General features: G+C 39.0%; 1 protein-coding gene across 1 annotated transcript in view; it reads left to right on the top strand.

Annotated features, from left to right (window-relative positions):
* The window catches only part of LOC126100186 (small G protein signaling modulator 1-like), a 292,492-nt gene that overhangs the window by 219,645 nt on the left and 52,373 nt on the right, over nucleotides 1–20,474 (top strand). The window contains exons 20-21 of the mRNA XM_049910745.1: nucleotides 13,708–13,800; nucleotides 15,935–16,050. Of these exons, the coding sequence (XP_049766702.1) occupies nucleotides 13,708–13,800; nucleotides 15,935–16,050 (209 nt within the window). The remainder of the gene's footprint in view (nucleotides 1–13,707; nucleotides 13,801–15,934; nucleotides 16,051–20,474) is intronic.

The raw sequence follows: 20,474 nt of genomic DNA, 5'->3' as shown, positions 1-20,474 counted from the left end.
TGGGGCAAATCTACAGAGCAGTCTTAAGTTGTAATGGGGAGGCGGGTTGTCTCAAGAGACCCGTGTTTACGATAGTGGTTTTGCTTTTTCTTTTTCTTTTATTGCTCGCACGTCAAATGAAAAGAAAATGGATTTCTGTGACCGGGAGCTATCAAGTGAATTAAAATACATTTACACAATTACGGAAAGCTAAAATATGTTGTTAGTTTCAGATTTTATTTTATTTCTCCTTTCTGATAGTCAAGCATTAATCACTCTACAGAACAATGAAGTTATTTTTGTTGATTTGCTAAAGAAATTGGGCTTCTATTAATCTTTTCCATTGAACCAGCCAATTTATTGCCAATTCATTTAAAATGGAGTGTTTAATTCGACACTATTGGCAAGTTTCAACTGTTCGCTGCATTTCAGGTGCATGTTTTCATGTTATAACACATATGGCATTATGCCATAATAAAGAACCAAACTTGAGATAATACAGTACCGGTACTCCAAGAAAAATTACATCTGAATCTGGACATACAAATGAGCACTTCAAGCCAAATTATGCATTTTAGTATGGTTTTCGAAATTCTCGTGCTCTTGGAGTGTCCTCTAATGTCTTGTTTCTTTTATGACATCATGTAAGATCTTTTAATCTTTTACATGTACAAATGTACAGGCTTCCTGCGTCATTGTAGCTGCGCAAGCGCGGTGACGCTTGTTATCTGGCACTCTCTGACAACCTCTGAAACGAACCTATTTCTAACTGGTCATGGGAGAATATTGTGAATGGTGGTTTGAAAAGCGTTACTGTCAAAGGAAATTTCCTTTTATGCAAGATGAACTACGTGCTAGAATGCAGGATGAATTTCTTAAATCACAGAGCTTTTGACTCTCATTTAAAAATCAACTCTTTGAGTATGATGATTTAGAATAATTTCGAGCCCAGAAGATCTGACATTTTTATGTCGTTCTTAATAATTTTAGGGGCACATTTGTGTGGTGTATCTTAAAGTGTAACACGCATAAACAGGCAACATTATATGTGAAAGCTTTCCTTTTTTTTGTAGCAACACTTCGTATATTAATTAAAACCATTAACTTTTCCTATTTGTGTGTTCACGTTACTTTTAATATACACTGTCGTCGGCTGGTGAGATCACATGACGTGAGCTATCACTGGCTTACAAAAGCGCATCGCAGTCTCTATTTCAATGCTTTGGAAAATAACATGCGGTGTTTGGTGGAATTCGAATTTACTTTTAAAATACGAAGATATACAGTATACATGTTGCTGCATGTCAGACATCTTCCCAAAACGTGTTTTGTTCTCTGAGTTTCTTCTTCTAAAGTGCTGGGAAATTGTACGCAGGTGTATCAAACAATAACCATTCAAATGATTGATAAATTTTACAGTTCCGAGGAAAAATATACTCTCACTTAACACAGAAAAAGTGTGTTTTCACCCTGGAGGAAGTGTACTTTTAACCGGGAATTCCAGGAAAGATCCAGGAATTTTTTTCCTCATCCACGTATACACCCTGAAGTAGTTGAATGATACATTCAAGACCAGGATAATACTGGGTGACAAGTGGTGTTATCTGAAGTTGTTTTTTGGAAGGGTCAGCAGTACCAGGACTGGATGTGATGGTCCAGGAAATCTGATTTTTAATTGGGCTGTTGGGATAATTATGTCCAGTGAAGGCTGAAGGGAGAGTGGTGGTGGTTTACTGCTGTAAAGAGTCTGCATTGGAACAAATACTTTGCCTCTAATACCAAGGCTGTATGGGAAGTTATGTTTGACATGGAAAGAATGGCAACTGTCAAAATTTAAGTACTGTTTGTTTGTCAGTAGGTTTTATGTAGACGGGAGTGTGTAGCTGGCCTTTGGTGAGGATGAGATCAACATCAAGGAAAGTGGTATAGGATTTGGAATAGGACCATGTGAAATTTAATTGGTAGAACCTATTTAGAGATTCAAGGAATTTTAACAGCCCAGCCTCACCATGAGTCCTTACAGCAAAGATGTCATCAATGTATCTAAACCAAACCAGGGACTGAAGGCTTATGGATTTCAGGAAAGCCCCCTCCAAGCAACTGATGAAAAGGTTGGCATAGGAAGGAGCCGTCTTGGTTCCCATGGCCGTACCCCTGGTCTGCTTGTATGTCTGTCCCTCAAAGGCAAAGTAATGGTTGGTAAATATAAAGTTGATTAAGGTGAGCAAGAAGGATGTCATAGGCTTGGAATCAGGTGGACATTGACAAACCAGGTATGTGGGGGATATGGTATAGAGGCAGATGCCATCAATGGTGTCAAACAAGGTGTGTGGTGGAAGTGGGACAGCCACAGATTTAAGATGATATAAGTAATGGCTGGTATCTTTAATATAGGAGGGAAGTCTTTGTACTGCGGGGGTTGCAGGTGTTGATCAACTAAGGCAGATATACATTCGGTGGGTGTTTTGAATCCAACAAGGTGAAGGACCTACTTTCCTGTACACGTAATGTCAACTGGAAATATCACTTTGCAGCCCAATCCCAAAACATTTCCAATGGCAAACTGACATTGAACCCTGCCTTTAACTGTTCTGACCACAATCCCAACTTGATCCACCAACTCTACCTCAGAATCATTCCTTCCAAGCCTTGCAAGAAGTTTTCACATCCAGCATTGCTTCAAAACCTTTCCTCAGTTTCCTACAAAATGACCCTAACCTGTCCTCTGGAGAACTCCAGGCTCTATGTTCCATAAAAGCTGATGACTCCACTGTTATCTTCCCAGCAGACAAAGGAACTACCACTGTGGTACTTGGCTGAAAGGAGTATGTTAGCGAAGGTCTACGCCAGCTGTCTCACGCCTCTATTTACAGCATCAGCCAAAATGATCCCATCCTTGTGATTTGAAAGACCTGCAGTCCTTCCTAAAATCTCCGTGCCCCTTACAAGGACTTACACCTCAATCCATAGAACCTCTTCCCCGCCCAAACCATGCAGCTGCGCCTTTTACCTTTGTCTTAAGATCCACAAACCCAGTTATCCTGGCTATCCTTTAGTTGTTGGCTTGAAAGCAGCCACTGAACGTATGTCTGCCTTAGTTGATCAACACCTGCAATCCATAGTACAAAGACTTCCCTCCTGTATTAAAGATACCAACCATTTCCTATATCACCTGAAATCCATGCTTGTCCCTCTCCCACCACACAACTTGCTTGTCACCATTGATGCCATCTCCTTTTATACCAACATTCTCCAAGTGCATGGTCTGTCTGCTATTGAACGTTTCCTCAGTCAACACACACCTGATTCCAAGCCTATGACATCCTTCGTGCTCACATTAATCAGCCTTATACTTACTTTACCTTTGAGGGGCAGACATACAAGCAGGTGAGGGGTACAGCCATAGGTATGAGGATGGCTCCTTCCTATGTCAACCTTTTCATGGGTCGCTTGGAGGGGGCTTCATGGGATCCATAAACCTTCAGCCCCTGGTTTGTTTTAGATACATTGATGATATCTTTGCTGTATGGACTCATGGTGAGGATGACGTGTTAAAATATTGATGTTGATTTCATCCTCACCGAAGGCCCTCTACTCACTTCCATCCACGTCAGACCTACTGACAAACAACAGTACTTACATTTTGACAGTTGCCATTCTTTCCATGTCAAACATTCCTTCCCATACAGCCTTGGTATTAGAGGCAAAGTATTTGTTACTATGCAGACTCTTTACAGCAGTAAACCACCACCACTCTCACTTCAGCCTTCACTGGACATAATTATCCCAACAGTCTAGTTCAGAAGCAGATTTCCTGGGCCATCAGATCCAACCATGGCACTGCTGATCCCTCCAAGAAACAACTTCAGAGCACACTACCTGTCACCCAGTATTATCCTGGTCTTGAATGTATCATTCAGCTACTTCGAGAAGGCTATGACTTCCTAAAATCATGCCATGAAATGAGATCCATTCTGTCTCTGATTTTGCCGACCACACCTAGAATAGCTTTTCGTCGCCCTCCCAATCTCCACAATATCCTTGTCAGACCCTATGTTCCTCCTGCACCCATCTCCCTACCCTATGGCTCCTACCCCTCTGACCACCCCTGCTGCAAGGCTTGCTCTATGCACCCTTCTACCATCACTTATTCCAGCCTTGTAACTGGCAAAACATACACCATCAAAGGGAGAGCCACCTGTGAAACAACATGTCATATACCAGCTGTTATGTAAACACCATTTGGCCCTTTACGTTGTCATAACTACCACATATCCTGTTGCAGACCATGCTTTTCAACATGACAGTCATAACCTCAGTGCCGGTTTCACCACACGTGCCATCTGGATTCTTCCCCCGAGACAGCATTTTCTCAGAACTCCTCATGTGAGAACTAGCACTACAACATGTCCTTGGTTCTCACCACTCACCTGTCCTTAATTAATGTTAATTTCTTCCACGTCAGCATTTATTCACAGCAACTACTCCTCCCTTCAGTCTATTTTAGCTTTTCTACATCTTTCACTTTCTGACTTGAATACATTGTTTGCCCAGGAAGTAATGCATCACATTTGTTTTCCCGGTCAAAAGCAATGCTACGAATGTGAAATGTTATGTATGTATTATCTGAAGTCTCTTGAGGGAGCACGATAAGTTTCCATCCGTTCTCACAGATAGCGTAGCTGCAGGACAGTTTAAAAATGGCATCTGTAAGTGATGTACATTACAAGCAATATGCCATCATTAAACTTCTCACTGCAGAGGAACAAACTGTGGGCAATATACACAATCACTTGTGCAAAGTCTGTGGAGCATCTTCTGTTGACAGAAGCACAGTTAGTCACTGGGCACAGAGGGTGAGGTCACCAGAAGGCAGTTGTGTGGAGCTCCATGATTTGCAATGATGGGGAATCCATCTAGAGCTGTCACACCTGACATGTTGCAATGAGCTGATGATGTCATTTGTGAGGACAGATGCTTTATGACATGGCAGGTGGCGCTGCATCTGTCAATCAGCAAAGGCAGTATGGATGCAATTATTTTCACTCTTGGATATTCAAAAGTGTGGTCATGATTGGTCCCATGGTGTCTAATGGTGGATCATAAGTCACACAGAAAAAACATTTGTTTTGATTTGTTTTAACGTTTTGAAGCTGAGGGGAGGGGGGGCCTTCTTGTCCTGGATTTTGACAGGTGATGAAACCTGGGTTCACCATTTTGAGCCCAAAACAAAATGACAGTCGATGGAATGGTGCCATTCCCACTCCCCACAGGAGAAAAAATTCAAAGCAACTGCTTCCACCTGTAAGGTCATGATCATCATGTTCTGGGACTGTGAAGGTGTGATTCTCATTGATGTGATGCCAAGAGGCGGTATCATTACTGCAGAATCATATGTCAACACATTAACAAAACTCAACATGCACTTCTGGTGACTTCAGTGCCACAGAAACCCAGGAGACGTTTTGCTGCAACATGATAAAACTCATCCCCACACAAAACTGAGGACTGTTGAGCACATCACAAAACAGCATTTTACAATGTTACCCCATCCACCCTACAGTTCTGATCTAGCTGCCTCAGACTTCTACTTGTTTGGACCATTAAAGGATGCCATTTGTGGAAGGCATTTTGAGGTTGATGAGGAGGTGATTAACATAGTGAAGCACTGGCTCCACCACCAGGATAAGGATTGCTACCAACAGGGCATACGTGCCCTTGTTTTGCACTGAAGGAAGGCCATAGAACAGGATGGAGATCACATGGAAAAATAGTGTGTGTAGAGAAAACACCATTCTTCCATGTGTGTAATTCTAATTATGTTCAATAAAGAACTGTTGAAGAAAAAAAATGCAATGTATTCACTTAGCATTTCACTCGTATTAACTTATGCACAATGTTTGCATATTACCCTGCCTTCCACTTTTAAGCTCTCAGGTTTTCAAATTTCATCCGGTGCAGTCCCCAACAATCAGTATTTCCTTCTCATCCCGTCCAGTATGTCTCTCCTGACATGGGGTTCTGGGTGACTTTTCTGAACTGTACCCCTTTCTCTAAGCCTCTCCAGTCATTTTCCTTCACCCCTCTTCCTTCCCCTTCCACTCTTCTGCCAGAAGAAGGAGCCACTGGCTCTGAAAGCTTTTAAAAGTTAAACCATTTTGTGTGTGTGTGTGTGTGTGTGTGTGTGTGTGTGTGTGTGCGCGCGCGCGCGCGTGTGTGTGTTCCCCTGCTGTTGCTGGGTGTGTAGATTTTTTATCTATCTATTTATATTACTTTATCAATAACTGTTTATTTTTGTTGTTGTATTAGCCAAAATGGCCATCATTCCATCTTACATAACCCTCTTGTCTGTCTTTGTTGTTGCCTATCTTGTTGAAACTATGGTCTGTTTTCTACCTTTTGTGCTATTATTCTGATCATTTATTTATCTGTACTACCCTGATTAATCAATACTTTGCCACTACAACTTTTCTGGTACCAGTTTATGTGCATGTAAATGGGCCCAATATTATTTGCAAATTTGCATGTAAGAATTCCACCATTATTTATAATTTGCTTACAGTTCACTACACTCCAGGATATTCTCCCAATCGTCTCTCGCTGATTTATTATCAGATTTGACAGCTATTTTCTTTCCTACCTTCCACTTACCCCATTTATATGTAATTCTTTCACATTTTTGTTCATCTCCTGTGACTTTCTCTTTTCATTGGCCAGTTTTTAAATTTTGTCCGTTTTCATGACTTTGCCTATCGTGGTGTGTGTGTGTGTGTGTGTGTGTGTGTGTGTGTGTGTGTGTGTTTTTTTTTTTTTTTTTTTTTGGGGCAATCATCTTTTCAGATCATATAGACCACTCTTGTGGTGAGAACTTCTCACAAACTCGTTGTCTCTTGTTAACCATTGTCTGTTCTCATGATTTTCATGTGAATTTTTCTGATTTTTCCCCCTGTTTCTCTTCTATTTTTCTATCTTTTTCCACCCTCTGCCCATTGTTCTTGCCACTCCCACCAATTCTAACACCCCAAATCATCCTCTCTTGCCATGATGAATCCCATCACATATTACATCTGTTCTTTTTGAAAACATGCATTTGCACAATCAAAATAAAGGTCCCACATTCTGTTTCTTGGTACCTGATGTTCCTTGGAGTTACTTCCAAAGGCCTAACATTGTAAATCCCTGTTTCTGGATGTAATCCTACTCTACAGATTCAAAACAGCAATATCTTGCACTTACCCAACTAATCTGTGATCTACATGCCTCATCTGTCAGTTTCCATTCCACAAGACCTCTCTCCTTCTACAAAATCCTGCAGTTATGTTTGACCGAGTGACATGGCGCAGTGGTTAGACACTGGACTCGGATTCAGGAGGACGACGGTTCAATCCTGCATCTGACCATCCTGATTTAGGTTTTCCGTGATTTCCCTAAAATGCTCCAGGCAAATGCCGGGATGGTTCCTTTCAAAGGGCACAGCCGACTTCCTTCCCTGTCATTCCCAAATCCGATGAGACCGATGACCTCGCTGTCCGGTCTACTTCCCCAAACAACCCAACCCAACCCCTGCAGTTATGTTTCCTTTGAATGGTATCATCCACTGAGCCCACTTCAGACTGCAACAACATGTCAGACTTCACCTCAAAAACCTATTCCACCTCATCTTAAACTACATCGATAGTGGTGTTTCCCTTCCTGGCCTCTGCAACTCCCAAACAGCCACACCATCAGCCACCACTCCTCTTCTACAGACTGAGCATGGCCAACCTTCTTAACATCCCACAGCCTTCACCATTGCCTACCAGACCTGTAATAACCCATAATCATAAGAACCAGTCACAACAGTACTGTGTTCTCAACCTCTCATCCAAAACACTATCCCCCATGAATTATCTGTATTATCCGAGGGTCTCAACTTTCAGCCCTAAACCTGCATTTAACCATGCTGCTTTGATGAAGGACGTACATGTAATGTCAACTGGAAACATCACTTTGCAACCCAGTCCCAAAACCTTTCCGACAGCAAACCTTGAAGAGTTCCGACTATGATCCCAACTTGATCCACCACCTCTGCCTCAGAATCATCCTGTACAAGCCTTCCAAGAATTCCTCACATCCAGTATTGCTTCCCAACTTTCCACAGGTCACTACAACATGACCTTAACCTGTCCTATACAGAACTCCAGGCTCTACATTCCCTAAAAGCTGGTGACTCCATTGTTATCCTCCCAGCAGACAAAGGGTATACCACTGTGTTACTTAACTGACAGAAGTATATTAGTGAAGGCCTACACTAGCTGTCTGACACCTCTACTTACAGCATCTGCCATCAATATCCCATTCCTGTGATTTGAACAGACCTGCAGTCCCTCCTAAAATCTTCAGGCCTCTTACACCTCAAACCATAGAACTTCTTACCCCACCCAAACCATGCACCCCCCACCTTTTACCTTAGTGCTAAGATCCACAACTCCAATCATCCTGGCCATCCTATAGTTGCTGGCTTCAAAGCAGTTGATCAATGCCTGCAAAGACTTCCCTCCTATATTAAAGATACCAACCATTTCCTGTATAGTCTGAAATCCATGCCCATCCCACTCTCAAAACATGCCTTGCTTGTCATCATTGATGCCATTTCGTGGGATGATAAGCCTTCAGCCCCTGGTTTGTTTTAGATACATTGATAATATCTTTGCCGTGTGGCCTCATGTTGAGGCTGATATGTTAAAATTCCTTCAGTCTCTAAATAGGTTCTCCCAGTTAAATTTCACGTGGTCCTATTCCAAATCCTATGCCACTGTGCTTGATATTGATCTCATCCTCACCAAAGGCCAGCTACACACTTCCATCTACACAAACCTACTGACAAACAACAGTACTTACATTTTGACAGTTTTTGTCCTTTCCATGTCAAACGTTCCCTCTCATATAGCCTTGGCATTTGAGGGAAACGTATTTGTTTAGATGCAGCCTCTTTACAGCAATAAACCACCTCCACTCTCACTTCAGCCTTCACTAGACGTAATCATCCCAACAGCCTACTTCAAAAGTGGATTTCCTGGGCTATCACAACCAATTCTGGTACTGCTGATCCCTCCAAAAATACAACTGTAGAGCACACCACTTGTCACCCTGTATTACCCTGCTCTTGAATGTATCAATCAGCTACTTCGACAAGGCTATGACCCTATGCTTTTTCTGCACCCATCTCCCTACCCTATGCCTCCCACCCCTGTGACCATCCCTGCTGCAAGACTTGCTCTATGCACCCTCCTACCACCACCTATTCCAGCCCCGTAACTGGCAAAATATTTATCGTCAAAGAGTGAGTCACCTGTGAAACAACGCATTTCATATACCAGCTGTTATGTAAATACTTTTCAGCATTTTACGACGGCATGACTATCACCCAGTTATCAGTCAGGGTGAATGAGCAGGGGCAGAGAATGAATACAGGCAGCACACAATATCCTGTTACAGAGCATGCTGTACAACATGACTGTCATGACCTTGGTGCCTGTTTAATCACAAGCACCATCTGGATTCTTGCCCCAGACAGCAGTTTCTCAGAACTCCTCAGGTGGGAACTAACACTGCAACATGTCCTTGTTTTTCACCATCCACCTGGTCTTACTTTACATTAATTCATTCTGTTTGAGCATTTATTCACAGTAACTATTCCTTTCTTCACTCCATTTTAGTTTTCTACATCTTTCATTTTCTGACTTGTCTATTTTTTGCCATCCCCCATTCCACCTCTGTTACACACAATGCACTTAGCTTGTCACTCTTTTAACTTGTGCGCGATGTTTTAGTAGTAATCTGTGTCCTGTATTTTACCCTGTCTTCCACCTTTAAGTTCTAAGGTTTTCTAATCTCATCCAGTGAAGTCCCCAACAATCTTTCTTTGCTTCTATCCCATCCAATACTAAAAATCAACTTAGACAAAATATCAATGAAGTCATAGAAGCTGTTGATGCATTTTTATATCTTGGTCAGTGGAATACAACAGTTGATTGGACAACAAATAAAACAAACAGAGGGTTAAAAAATGTTCTTAAGCCCTTTTGCTAAATTAAATAGTTTTCCGAACTAAGCTTTCAATCTGTGTGAAAAAGAAATGTTACAATCAATGTTTACTTCCATTTATGGTTTGTGGTGGGTGGTATTGACTTCCACCATGAAAACCATTAAATACTCGATTTCTCAGAGAGCTATAGTTAGATGCATGTTGGGAATTGCTAATAAAAACTAAAATAGAAACAAATGTATCAGGGTAGTCTGTAGTGGAAGACGTAACTATTATTGTCATGAATTTGTAATAATGACAACTAGTTGCTAGGTGGGCCAAAGAATACTTTACTAGATTACAGGAGGTACAAAAAGAATGATGTGGCAGTCTAATGGAAGATGCATTTGCAACTTGGTGTGCATAAGGCTGAAGACTGTAAACTATGTAAAAGCCTAGAGGATGATTTTATCTAGCAGTAGGCATCAAATGGTTGATGAGTATAGAGGCTCAAGAGAATATGAATGATTGAATGCAATTATACAGTGAAATAATAATAGAGTCAGAAATAATTGATGTCTCTCTTCGTAACGATAGAAACTTATCCATAAGATTAAAAGTCTCTTTCAAATAACCGGAACAATTACAAATGGAAACAAGAAACTAAGAGTACAGTGGAAGCTCGATTAACCATAATCTTCGGGACCGTGGTCATGAAGGTTGAGCGAATAGACGGATAACAGAAACACTGCATTCCTCCAAAACATAACCTCAATCAATTATTTTATGTATAGACACATATCACTCTCACAGTAATATAATAATATTTTGGAGCAAAAACAAATTAAACACGATTGTAATAGCAAATAAAACTATTTATTACATAATAAAAACATCCGTACAGTAGCTACAAAAGTTGCAAAATACGTAATGTACAGTACTGTACTGTACTATAAACTTACAGGTGAAATAGTTTATCTAGCTTGGAAATAGTCAGTCAATTTCTTCTGCCTTTTTGATGTTCGATCTTTCACCACGGCAATATTTCGTATTTTTCGGAGCAGTAGTGCCTGTGTTGCATTAGCCTCTTCTTGACTTTCAAACCATTCTATACGCTTGGACAGCATTGTTTCGGCCTCTGAATGGCTAATAGTTTGTTTTTCTTCATGGTTTGAACACTCGTCTTCATCAGCCCCTTCTTCTTCTTTTGTGGCACTTACACTGGCAACGATTTCATCATCACTCAAAATTTGAAAACCCCCGTCCACTTTGTCATACTCTAACCACTCTGATACTTCTTCTGACGTCAAATGTGTGCTGATTTGTAAATTATTGCACAAATTGACAATCTCGTCAACTGTCACACACTCAGGTTCCTCCGATTCTTCACCTCTAGGTTGAGGCCATAGTTTATTCCAGCCGTTCTTGAGATTTGACACTGACAAATCACTCCGTGCACTGGCAAAATTTAAAATGGCATCTTTAATACTGTAAGATCTCTGAAACTGTTTTACAGATGTTGATTCATCAGATGAGAGCAAACTTTTGATAAATATTTTTCTATAATGACGTTTCATGTTTTTGATGATTCTCTGATCCATGGGCTGTATAAGTGAAGTTGTGTTTGCTGGAAGGAAGAGACATGTTATGTTGCCGTCATCACTTTTCGTTTCACAAGTAGGGTGCATTGGGGCATTGTCTAATAGCAATAGCGCTTTCTGTGGCAACTTTTTTTCAGCCTAATGTGCTCTAACTTGAGGTACAAATTGTTTGTGAAACCAGTCAGAAAAAATTGATTGTTCCATTCAAGCAATCTTCTGGCCGTAGTATTGTGCAGGGAGGGCATTCAAATTGAAATTCTTGAATGCACAATGTTTTCTTGATTTCCCAATCACAAGTAGGGGTAGCCTGTGATTGCCGGTCGCATTTGCGCAAACCATAGCAGTGATGCGATCTTTTTGTACTTCGAAACCTGGAGCAGCTTTTTCAGAGTGTGATGCTAATGTCTTTTGTGGTAAAGCCTTCCAATGAAGCCCAGTTTCATCACAGTTGTAAACTTGCTCCCTAACAAGATTCAATTCAGCCATTTTTTCTTTAAATTGTTCCCGGAACTCAGCAATTACAGAGCTATCTGCGCTGAGTATTTCTCCACTGATATCAGGTTGGCGAATGCCATGACGAAATTTAAACTTGTCGAGTCATCCGATACTTGCTTTAAAAGACGAGTCACCATCAAGTTTGTTGTTCATTTCAACAGCCTTGGCCATTATTATAGGCCCTGAAAGTGGAATGCCCTGACTTCTTGCTTGTATAAACCATCGGTGCATTGCAGTGTCCAAATCATCATATTTTGGAGGTTTCATTGTCTTTCTTGTTCGCACATCTCCATACATGCTCTGCATTGTTGACACATGTTGTTCTATTTTATCAGCATCACGTTTTATATCGTTAACTGTTGTTCTTCCAATACCATAAATCAGCGCTACACTTGTTGCAGTTTCGCCCTTTCTTAAGCGCTTTATAATTTCAAGTTTTTGATTAAGTCCTAAAACAACACGTTTATGTTTTTCAGACATTTTATCAAGTCACTGTATCACACACACCTGCACTAAATATGGTAGTGTAAAATATTAGTCAATAAAGCTTATTCGAGTGGAAAACACGTAACACGGCACAGCCCGCTAGATACACTACAACAATTACAGTCTTCTCGCCACAACTGGAAACCGATCCAGCAGTGATTGTTGACTCACAAGTGAGACGAAGACAAGAAAAGGGGGAGATGTGTTAGCACGTCAACTGAAGGTCATATTTTATGTACCATTCTATGGTGGGCGTGTACATTCACTTCCCACTAAAACAGAGTAAATAAACAAAGCGAACGCGTCACTGCACCTTAGAGCATTCTGTTATTACAGTATTATTATGCTGTAATGCAGTGACGGTTATCAGAAACTGACGGTTATCAGAAACTGACGGTTATCAGAAACTGACGGTTTAAAGAGTGACGGTTAATTGAGTTTTTATTGTAATTAGAAAACACACACACACACACACACACACACACACACACACACACACACACACACACACACACAAAACTGGTGTCAAGTCTTATGAAAATAGTCATGGCAACCATAGCAAATGAAAAGTATGCAAATATTGATCACAAACATATATAAACAGCAACTCAGTACTGAATTTGGTTAAAGCTAAATGACCCATCTATCCCCATTCCCACTCCTACCTGACATATGCATTTCAGTTAATCAGGTAGTAGATAAAATAATATAGTGCCATGTCCACATGTAATAATCATTTTAAGCAGGTAGTAGACAAAATAATATAGTGCCATGTTCACATGTGCTCACCTTCTAGTAGATCATCGCTTTGGTCTTTTCACATCTCCTGAAACCCACCAAAGTATTTGCTTGGTCCATCTACCAATAAGTTGTCAGGCTGTATGCCCAGCGTATCTTATCTGTGCTGTTCATAAAATTAAAGGAAACAATAGGTCTGTTACATCCTCCATTAAAGGAAAAAATTTCATAATTTCTAATAATGCTAGTCATGATCTAAAATTATCCTTGCAATTTGCCATTGACATGTCAACAATTTTTGTTTTTGACACTTCAGAATAATATAGAAACTTATGAAGTTGTTTTACAACACAGTTTTCATGTGACTCAGATATTTCAGGTAATTTTGGATTATGTTTTCAGCAAAGACAGCAGCACAATCTGGAGCTGTCATTGTGACAACGAATCCATCACTTGACAGTGGCACACATTCAGATCCTATAGCCGATGACATGGGTAAGCGTAACTTTCCCTTTGAAAACTGACATATCATACATATTGCATTGTAAACCACTAAAATGTAAAACCTTCTCTAACATAAATAACAAAATTTACAGTTATTGGAAATGACATAGCAGTTTTTCTGATTAACACCAATTTACTGAAATTTCTTATTTTGTGCCAACACAAACAGCTGATCATCATCTTATGGTGGCCCGAATTGCTCTATTTTTTTATATGGATTTTCATGAAGTTCTAAGCCCTGTCAATGACAAGGTTTTTTTCACAAAGTGTTAAAAGAAATAAATTTTTGTAATTTCTTTACTTCTATCTCAGTATGTGACCCATAGCTAACCAGGGTAAGCTTACAGTTGGTCGTATTGTCTAAGTAGAGCTTCTGTCTTTTCTTATTTGTGTTCCACTGGTGTTGCCCATCCTCTGCTGAGTGTATAATGTACATTTACTCATATTTTATGCAATTGGGCCATATCATGCATGTTTCCTTGCAATATTTCTGTAACAAATAAACATCATTTCTCTGCATTATGGATCTTGCTTACTTATTTTTATTAATTTCACACTAAACCATGTGCCATATTTCTTAGTTGTAATTTACTCTGTGTGAAAACTTCTGCTTCAAGTGACGTAAACTACAGTTTGACAAATGTAAATGTTAATTCTTGTAATTAGTTTTTTAAATGTGATTGTGAATCATGAGTTCATGAAGAATATTAGTATTTGATATGAACTGACCTATGTGATATTTTTTCTGTATTCTTTTCATATCACAAGTGGTCATCTTTTACTCTATATTTACTTTTCCCAAATATCACAGAATTGTTTTTGTAAAGTGTTAATTGATCTGAATTTGTGTGTATTCCCAGTGGCTTTCCCCACACTCATGCCACCATTGACATTCAAGAATACACACAAGAAAGAGAAATCTCATCTGATATAACTTGCTGCACTCAACACTAGTGAAACTTCTGTACTAAGTACCAGCCAAGAAATGACAACTGGGCTCTGCCTTTAACTGTTCGAAAACCTAGGTGTAGAGTTTTAAATATATATGTTTATCGGCGATACCTGGAATTATTTTTTTTTGGTGAAGATAAGTACAGCCTACCATTGAATCTCCATGCAATTGTATGCAGCTATTAAATTTATCTCTTCTTAAAACAACACTTTGGTGAATGTTTTTTCCATTATCTGAATACACACACTTCACAGCCAAACATAACATAAAACACATGTGGTAATGGTGCAGGTTAAATGGGTCTCTCCATAATGTGTGTGTGCGTGTGTGTGTGTGTGTGTGTGTGTGTGTGTGTGTGTGTGTGTAAAAGGTGGGTTCAGTGAACATGTGTAGTGTGAAAAAGGGAAATGAATGTTACATGGTTTCCTATCCCCTTTTTTCTGTGCTCTATTTAAGTTGTTAAAATACTGTGTTATTCTACTATTGCTATAAAATTTTAGATATTTCTTTGAGATACTGCAGCTATTCGGTTGTACATTGCAGTTTACTTTGGGTATTGTTTTGTGTTTTCCATTTTAGAATTCCACCTCATAGGCAATTACACCTTTTATGCCTATATTACTTGTGCACACATTTTGTTGTATATTTCAATTCACATAATTTAATTTTTATCACAGTCCAGTTCATTTATATTTCTTGACCACAAGTCATGGCAGTTCTTTATATAGAGTTTTGTGCAGACATGAGGGGAAAAATTGAGGAAAAGTAAGTAAAGAACACTGCTGGTAACTTTTCCTTTGGATACTGGGTTCTAAAATCCATTGTCACAGTGCAACAGTGACTAACTAAGATTCTGTTTGTCTTTGTTAATTTGAAATGGTTATTCAGAATCAAATCATGGCCTTCTAAAAATGTTTATTTCCATCTGCAGAAGACTCACATGCTTCCAGTTTTTACCTGTATGGTGTTCTTTATAGTGTATTTGATGGACTTATTATTAATGGTGAGATTATGCTTACTGAATCATGATTTTTGTATTTGAAGTGAAGTTAGAAGTAACCAAGTAACATACAGGTATCTTACAGAGGAAATAGGCAAACTTCATTAATGTGGTTTATAAAACAAAGTTGAATGTTTCCATTTACATAGTTTTGTTTCTTATTTTGGTCACAGGGGAGAGAACACTTGAGACACATCCTGAAGAACACGATACTCTTGCTGTAGAAGAGGAGGAGTCTGCCCGCTCTTCCTGTGTATCCCCAGCGAGTTCACAAGGTGGAGTCTACTCGGTTGGTATTTCCAAATGTATTTTCTTCTCACCAACATTTCACTTGTATCTCCAAGTACACCAGGTGCTTCTGTTTCATCTTGACATTTGACAAAAACACAAAGGCCTCACCTGAAACCAAGTCCATTTTGAATCAGTCTTTTATAACAATCTTCCCCATGAATGTTCCACCGTCATCTAGTTTTCATTGTAATATTGAAAGTTACACTGTTTGTTAGAAGTTTGTTATATTTGTATCCATGTTCATAGTTCCTTTCTATTTTTTGAGGTATCATTACTTGTTGTCCATTGTTGGTGTACCATTTCAGCAAACTTATTTTTATTTCTGAAATGCTATACTGCTGTGCTTCCTTCATTGTATTTTATTGTCATAATTTGTTTCCTGCTATATTTATATGATTTTGCTATTTTATTACCTTCTTTTATATCAGGGGGATTCAGAGTATGCACCCTTTTATATGTTAATGCCGTTTTAGTGGAGATGCAGAATTTTAGGATTTTTCTGTGTTCATATAAGGTGAACATTATTTCAAATATGTAAATGGGTTTCTAATTTTGTTCCTTCATTTTGAATTATTAAATTCTCTACATAGTTTACCCAAATGAAATATCATTTCTTAAAGGGCATCATATTTGCTGTTGATTGTAGAAATGATTTATTTCACAACTGCAACTTTGGCCTTATATCATTGTTTGCTGTAATTTTTTTCAATCCTTTACTTTTTTTGTGCAGGTGGTTGAACCAGGATAGGTGCTTATAACAGTATGTATTATTGTAACCCAATTAATTCTCCTTGCCATCAACTAGGCTACTAATATTAACCAGTAGAGTGGTGACAGTAGCAAATAATAATATGTACACTGGCTGAGAGAAATATAATTATAATTAATTAAAGTTGAAAGATAATTATCCAGTGCTATTAAAATTCATAGAGGTTGTTGTCAATATATTACAGCTGTCACATATGTTTCTTTGAGCTCAGTAGTAAATGTAAAATAGAGCACTATATTTGGCAGAGGACATTTTAAATATACTTGTTTGGTTTTTCAGATGTAATGTAGTGTCAACTTTGTGATTTAGAATACAATATTAGGTTCAGTCTCAGGAAAATTAACCAATACCCTGGTTCTTGACATCTTAGATTTTGACAATTTTTGTACATAGCTAGTAACAGTTCTCTTCATGACAAATCCGACATTAAATGTTTTGGGCCTTTCATTTTTTAGTTATTCATTTGTAAAGTTTCCAAAATTGTTAGACTTTGTCACATTTTGAAACCTTAAAAAATCATATCTCAAAAATTATTTGACTTACCGAGCTAAATTTATCATTTTATTCAGTTTCTTAAAAGCTTTAAAATATGTGCTACTTAACTATATTCATAAAATTGATGAATTTTCCTAAAACATTTTTTTGATTCTTAAAATTTCAAAATCAAACTTCTTGTACTTTGGAAAAAATGTAACTTATTTTAGTCACACACTATTTGTTAATGTGTGCCAAATATTGTGTGATATTACAGTGGAAACACATTAAAATATATTGTATTTTACTGGTATGTGCAGCATCCATCACATAGTCATTAGGACTTTTGATTTATTACTAAGTTGCAATGGAAACCGTTAACCAGCAAAACCCAAATAAGGTTATCTATTTTTTATTTGTTGTCAATAAATGTATTATGTTATTAGAATAATACATTTCAGTTTTAATACAGATTTGGCTTTCCCATGTTACCTGAAAATACTCTAACATATACCATAACATATGCTCACTAAAGACGATGGATAATTTATTTAATGGATCCTTTATTTTGTAGGTGTTACTATTTAATATTGTGTTATTTAGTGCCCTGCAGTGAGAAACTTTCTAGTCACCTTCAACATGTGGTGACACACTTACTGTCTCAGATAAGATTTATATTGTTGTCTTCTTTCAAATGATCGAGCACGAGGAGGCACCTTGGTTAGCACACTAGACTCATATTTGGGAGGATGACAGTTCAAATCTCCATCTGGCCTTTCCAATTTTGGTTTTCCGTGATTTCCCTAAATTATTTCAGGTAAATGCAGGGTGGTTCCTTTGAAAAGGGCACAGTCTAATTTCCTGTCCCACCCTTTTGTAATCTGAGTTTGTAGTCCGTCTCTAATGCCTGCGCTGTCTACAGAGCATTAAACTCTAATATTCCTTCCATCCTTCTTTCAAATAACATAATCTAGTTCTCTCAAGCAATAATACAGTTATTAGTATAACAACATGTTTTTTGCCAGTTTAATCTCTGAGGTTTATCACATTTATTTACGTGATATGTTCTTCTAGTGGACGTTGTGGACTGTAATTTACAAAACATGAAGTTTTTAGGAACAGTAAATTTCTTTGGTTTTCTTGGGCTTGAAAACGGAGAAGCTGGTTCACAATAATGCATGGCCAAAAACTCAATTGTATACCCGTCTTTTTGTTGTACCTCTCTGTGACTCAGTGTCTCCTCTATATAGTGAGTAGCAATCTATCCTTTGCACAATATTGTTATAATGCCCTGGTAGCACTGTGAACACCTTACTGGTAGCAAATTGTTTTCCCTACCATTGTCACAGAATTTAAATAAATAAGCTGGTTCTAATGGCTTCATGAATGCCATCCTAAAATTGTGCCTTGACCCATCTCCTCCGAACACAAAGGTAGAAGAATCAAGAGATCTTGATAACTGATTTCATTGTATGCTGACACTGCGAGCTGCAGCTATGACGTGAAGCTGTGTGCGGTTGCTGTGTGTGATCAACCCTTCTTGGTTGGTGGCCTCTGTGGTAACAGGGTTGGATAGCGGTGGTGGGTCATTGTCAGGATGTTGGCCATAGGTATCTCATAAAAACAGTATAATTTGTCAAATACTTTATTCAGACTCAAGCTACAACAATGCAGCGACCTTCTCCCCCCTTGGCACGTGATGAGGGCAGCACACAGAGAGTAGCTGAACCCAGCAGGTGGCCAGAAGCAGCTGTGAAATGAACAGCTGGAGGAATGCTGACAACCAGGGTACTTGCAGCAGCATACGCACCATCTATGCACAGCTTGCTGCTTGCAGCAAGGAATGCCAGAAACACTGAGGCCCCATGTTATTCTTGCAGGGGATGTCATTCCTCATAAGTAGGAACTTGCCCTTGTGAGCGAAGGCATGCGGTACCATATCACCTGCACCAGCGTAGGAGGATGAGCGGCTGCACTGCCCTCGTCTCAAACAGCTGTCCTCCAGGGCTGAAGTCTGCTGTGGCTGGAGAGAGCTGGAAGGTGGCTCACAAGTGGGAAATCCATGGAGATGGACTCAGATCCTTCATTTGGACTAACGATAGTGAAGGTCCACCCTCGTAGTGGCTACCTGCAGAACAATATTACCACCTGGCGTAGTGCTCTTCTTGTGGTTGGTGCTGCCAAACTAGGACACTTTTGGCTAGAAATGATGGGTATTTATTCTGATTAAGTGGTCATTTGTTGTGCTGATGTACCGCTGCTGTGGACATCTATAACAAGTCTGTCACTCAAAGGTGCGGAACTGGCCAGCCAGTTCCAGTGTAGCCCTGTCCATTCGCTGTGGTATCGGTGTTCCAGTGCTCAACCTGGATTGGCTCACAATGCGTAAGCAGGCCAATTGCTGCAAGGTTTTTGGCTCCTGCCAGCTTCTAAGGCTTCTCGCAACTGCAATGGCAGAGCTGTTATTTTCGTAGTAGTGGCCAAGAAATGTTAAAAATTGAATAATTAGCAATTTGACAAGTTCTTCTAATAGAAGTGGGCTTTTATGGAATCAGAAAAATAATGGCTACTACAGAACCATAGACTGAATTTTGGAAATAATCACAAATTAAGATTCAAATATTTCAGACCAAGAGAAATTTGGTCATGAATAATTTTCAAAATGAAAAGTTTTTCAGGAAAAAAGTGCTTGTGGAGAAGAGGAAAATGAGGTCTACGAAATGAGCTATATCAATTTAGCCAGAAATATCAATTAACTCACTGCAAACTTTATCTCTACAAGTTCTTGATGAATCTTAAATTGTGAAGATTTATTTATGAAAATTATTCCCGGTTAAACTAACTGTACTGTTTTTATCAGTGCTTGTGAAATTACTCTGTGACCAATAAAATTTTATGACTTGCAGCTTGAATAAGAAAGTATTCATTTTGTGTAACTTTCATATATGTTCTGTTCACAAAGCCGGAGAAAATGAAATAAAAAAAAAAAAAAAAAAGATATTGATGTTAGAAGTGGTCCAAGAACAAAAATGGTGGTTCCACCTCACTCTGTTACACCCTATACTGCATTTGTGTAATTACTCTCTTTGGTCTAAAGTCTTAGTGTTGTAGTTGAGCCCATTTGGAAGTAAATTCAACTGCTTTGAACTCTGTGATACTTGACAGTATATAGAGGGATA

Source organism: Schistocerca cancellata, chromosome 9 (genome assembly GCF_023864275.1).
Source record: "Schistocerca cancellata isolate TAMUIC-IGC-003103 chromosome 9, iqSchCanc2.1, whole genome shotgun sequence".
NCBI classification, from domain to species: Eukaryota; Metazoa; Arthropoda; class Insecta; order Orthoptera; family Acrididae; genus Schistocerca; species Schistocerca cancellata.
The sequence above is the reverse complement of the archived record's forward strand: the minus strand, read 5'-3'. Positions and strand labels throughout refer to the sequence as shown.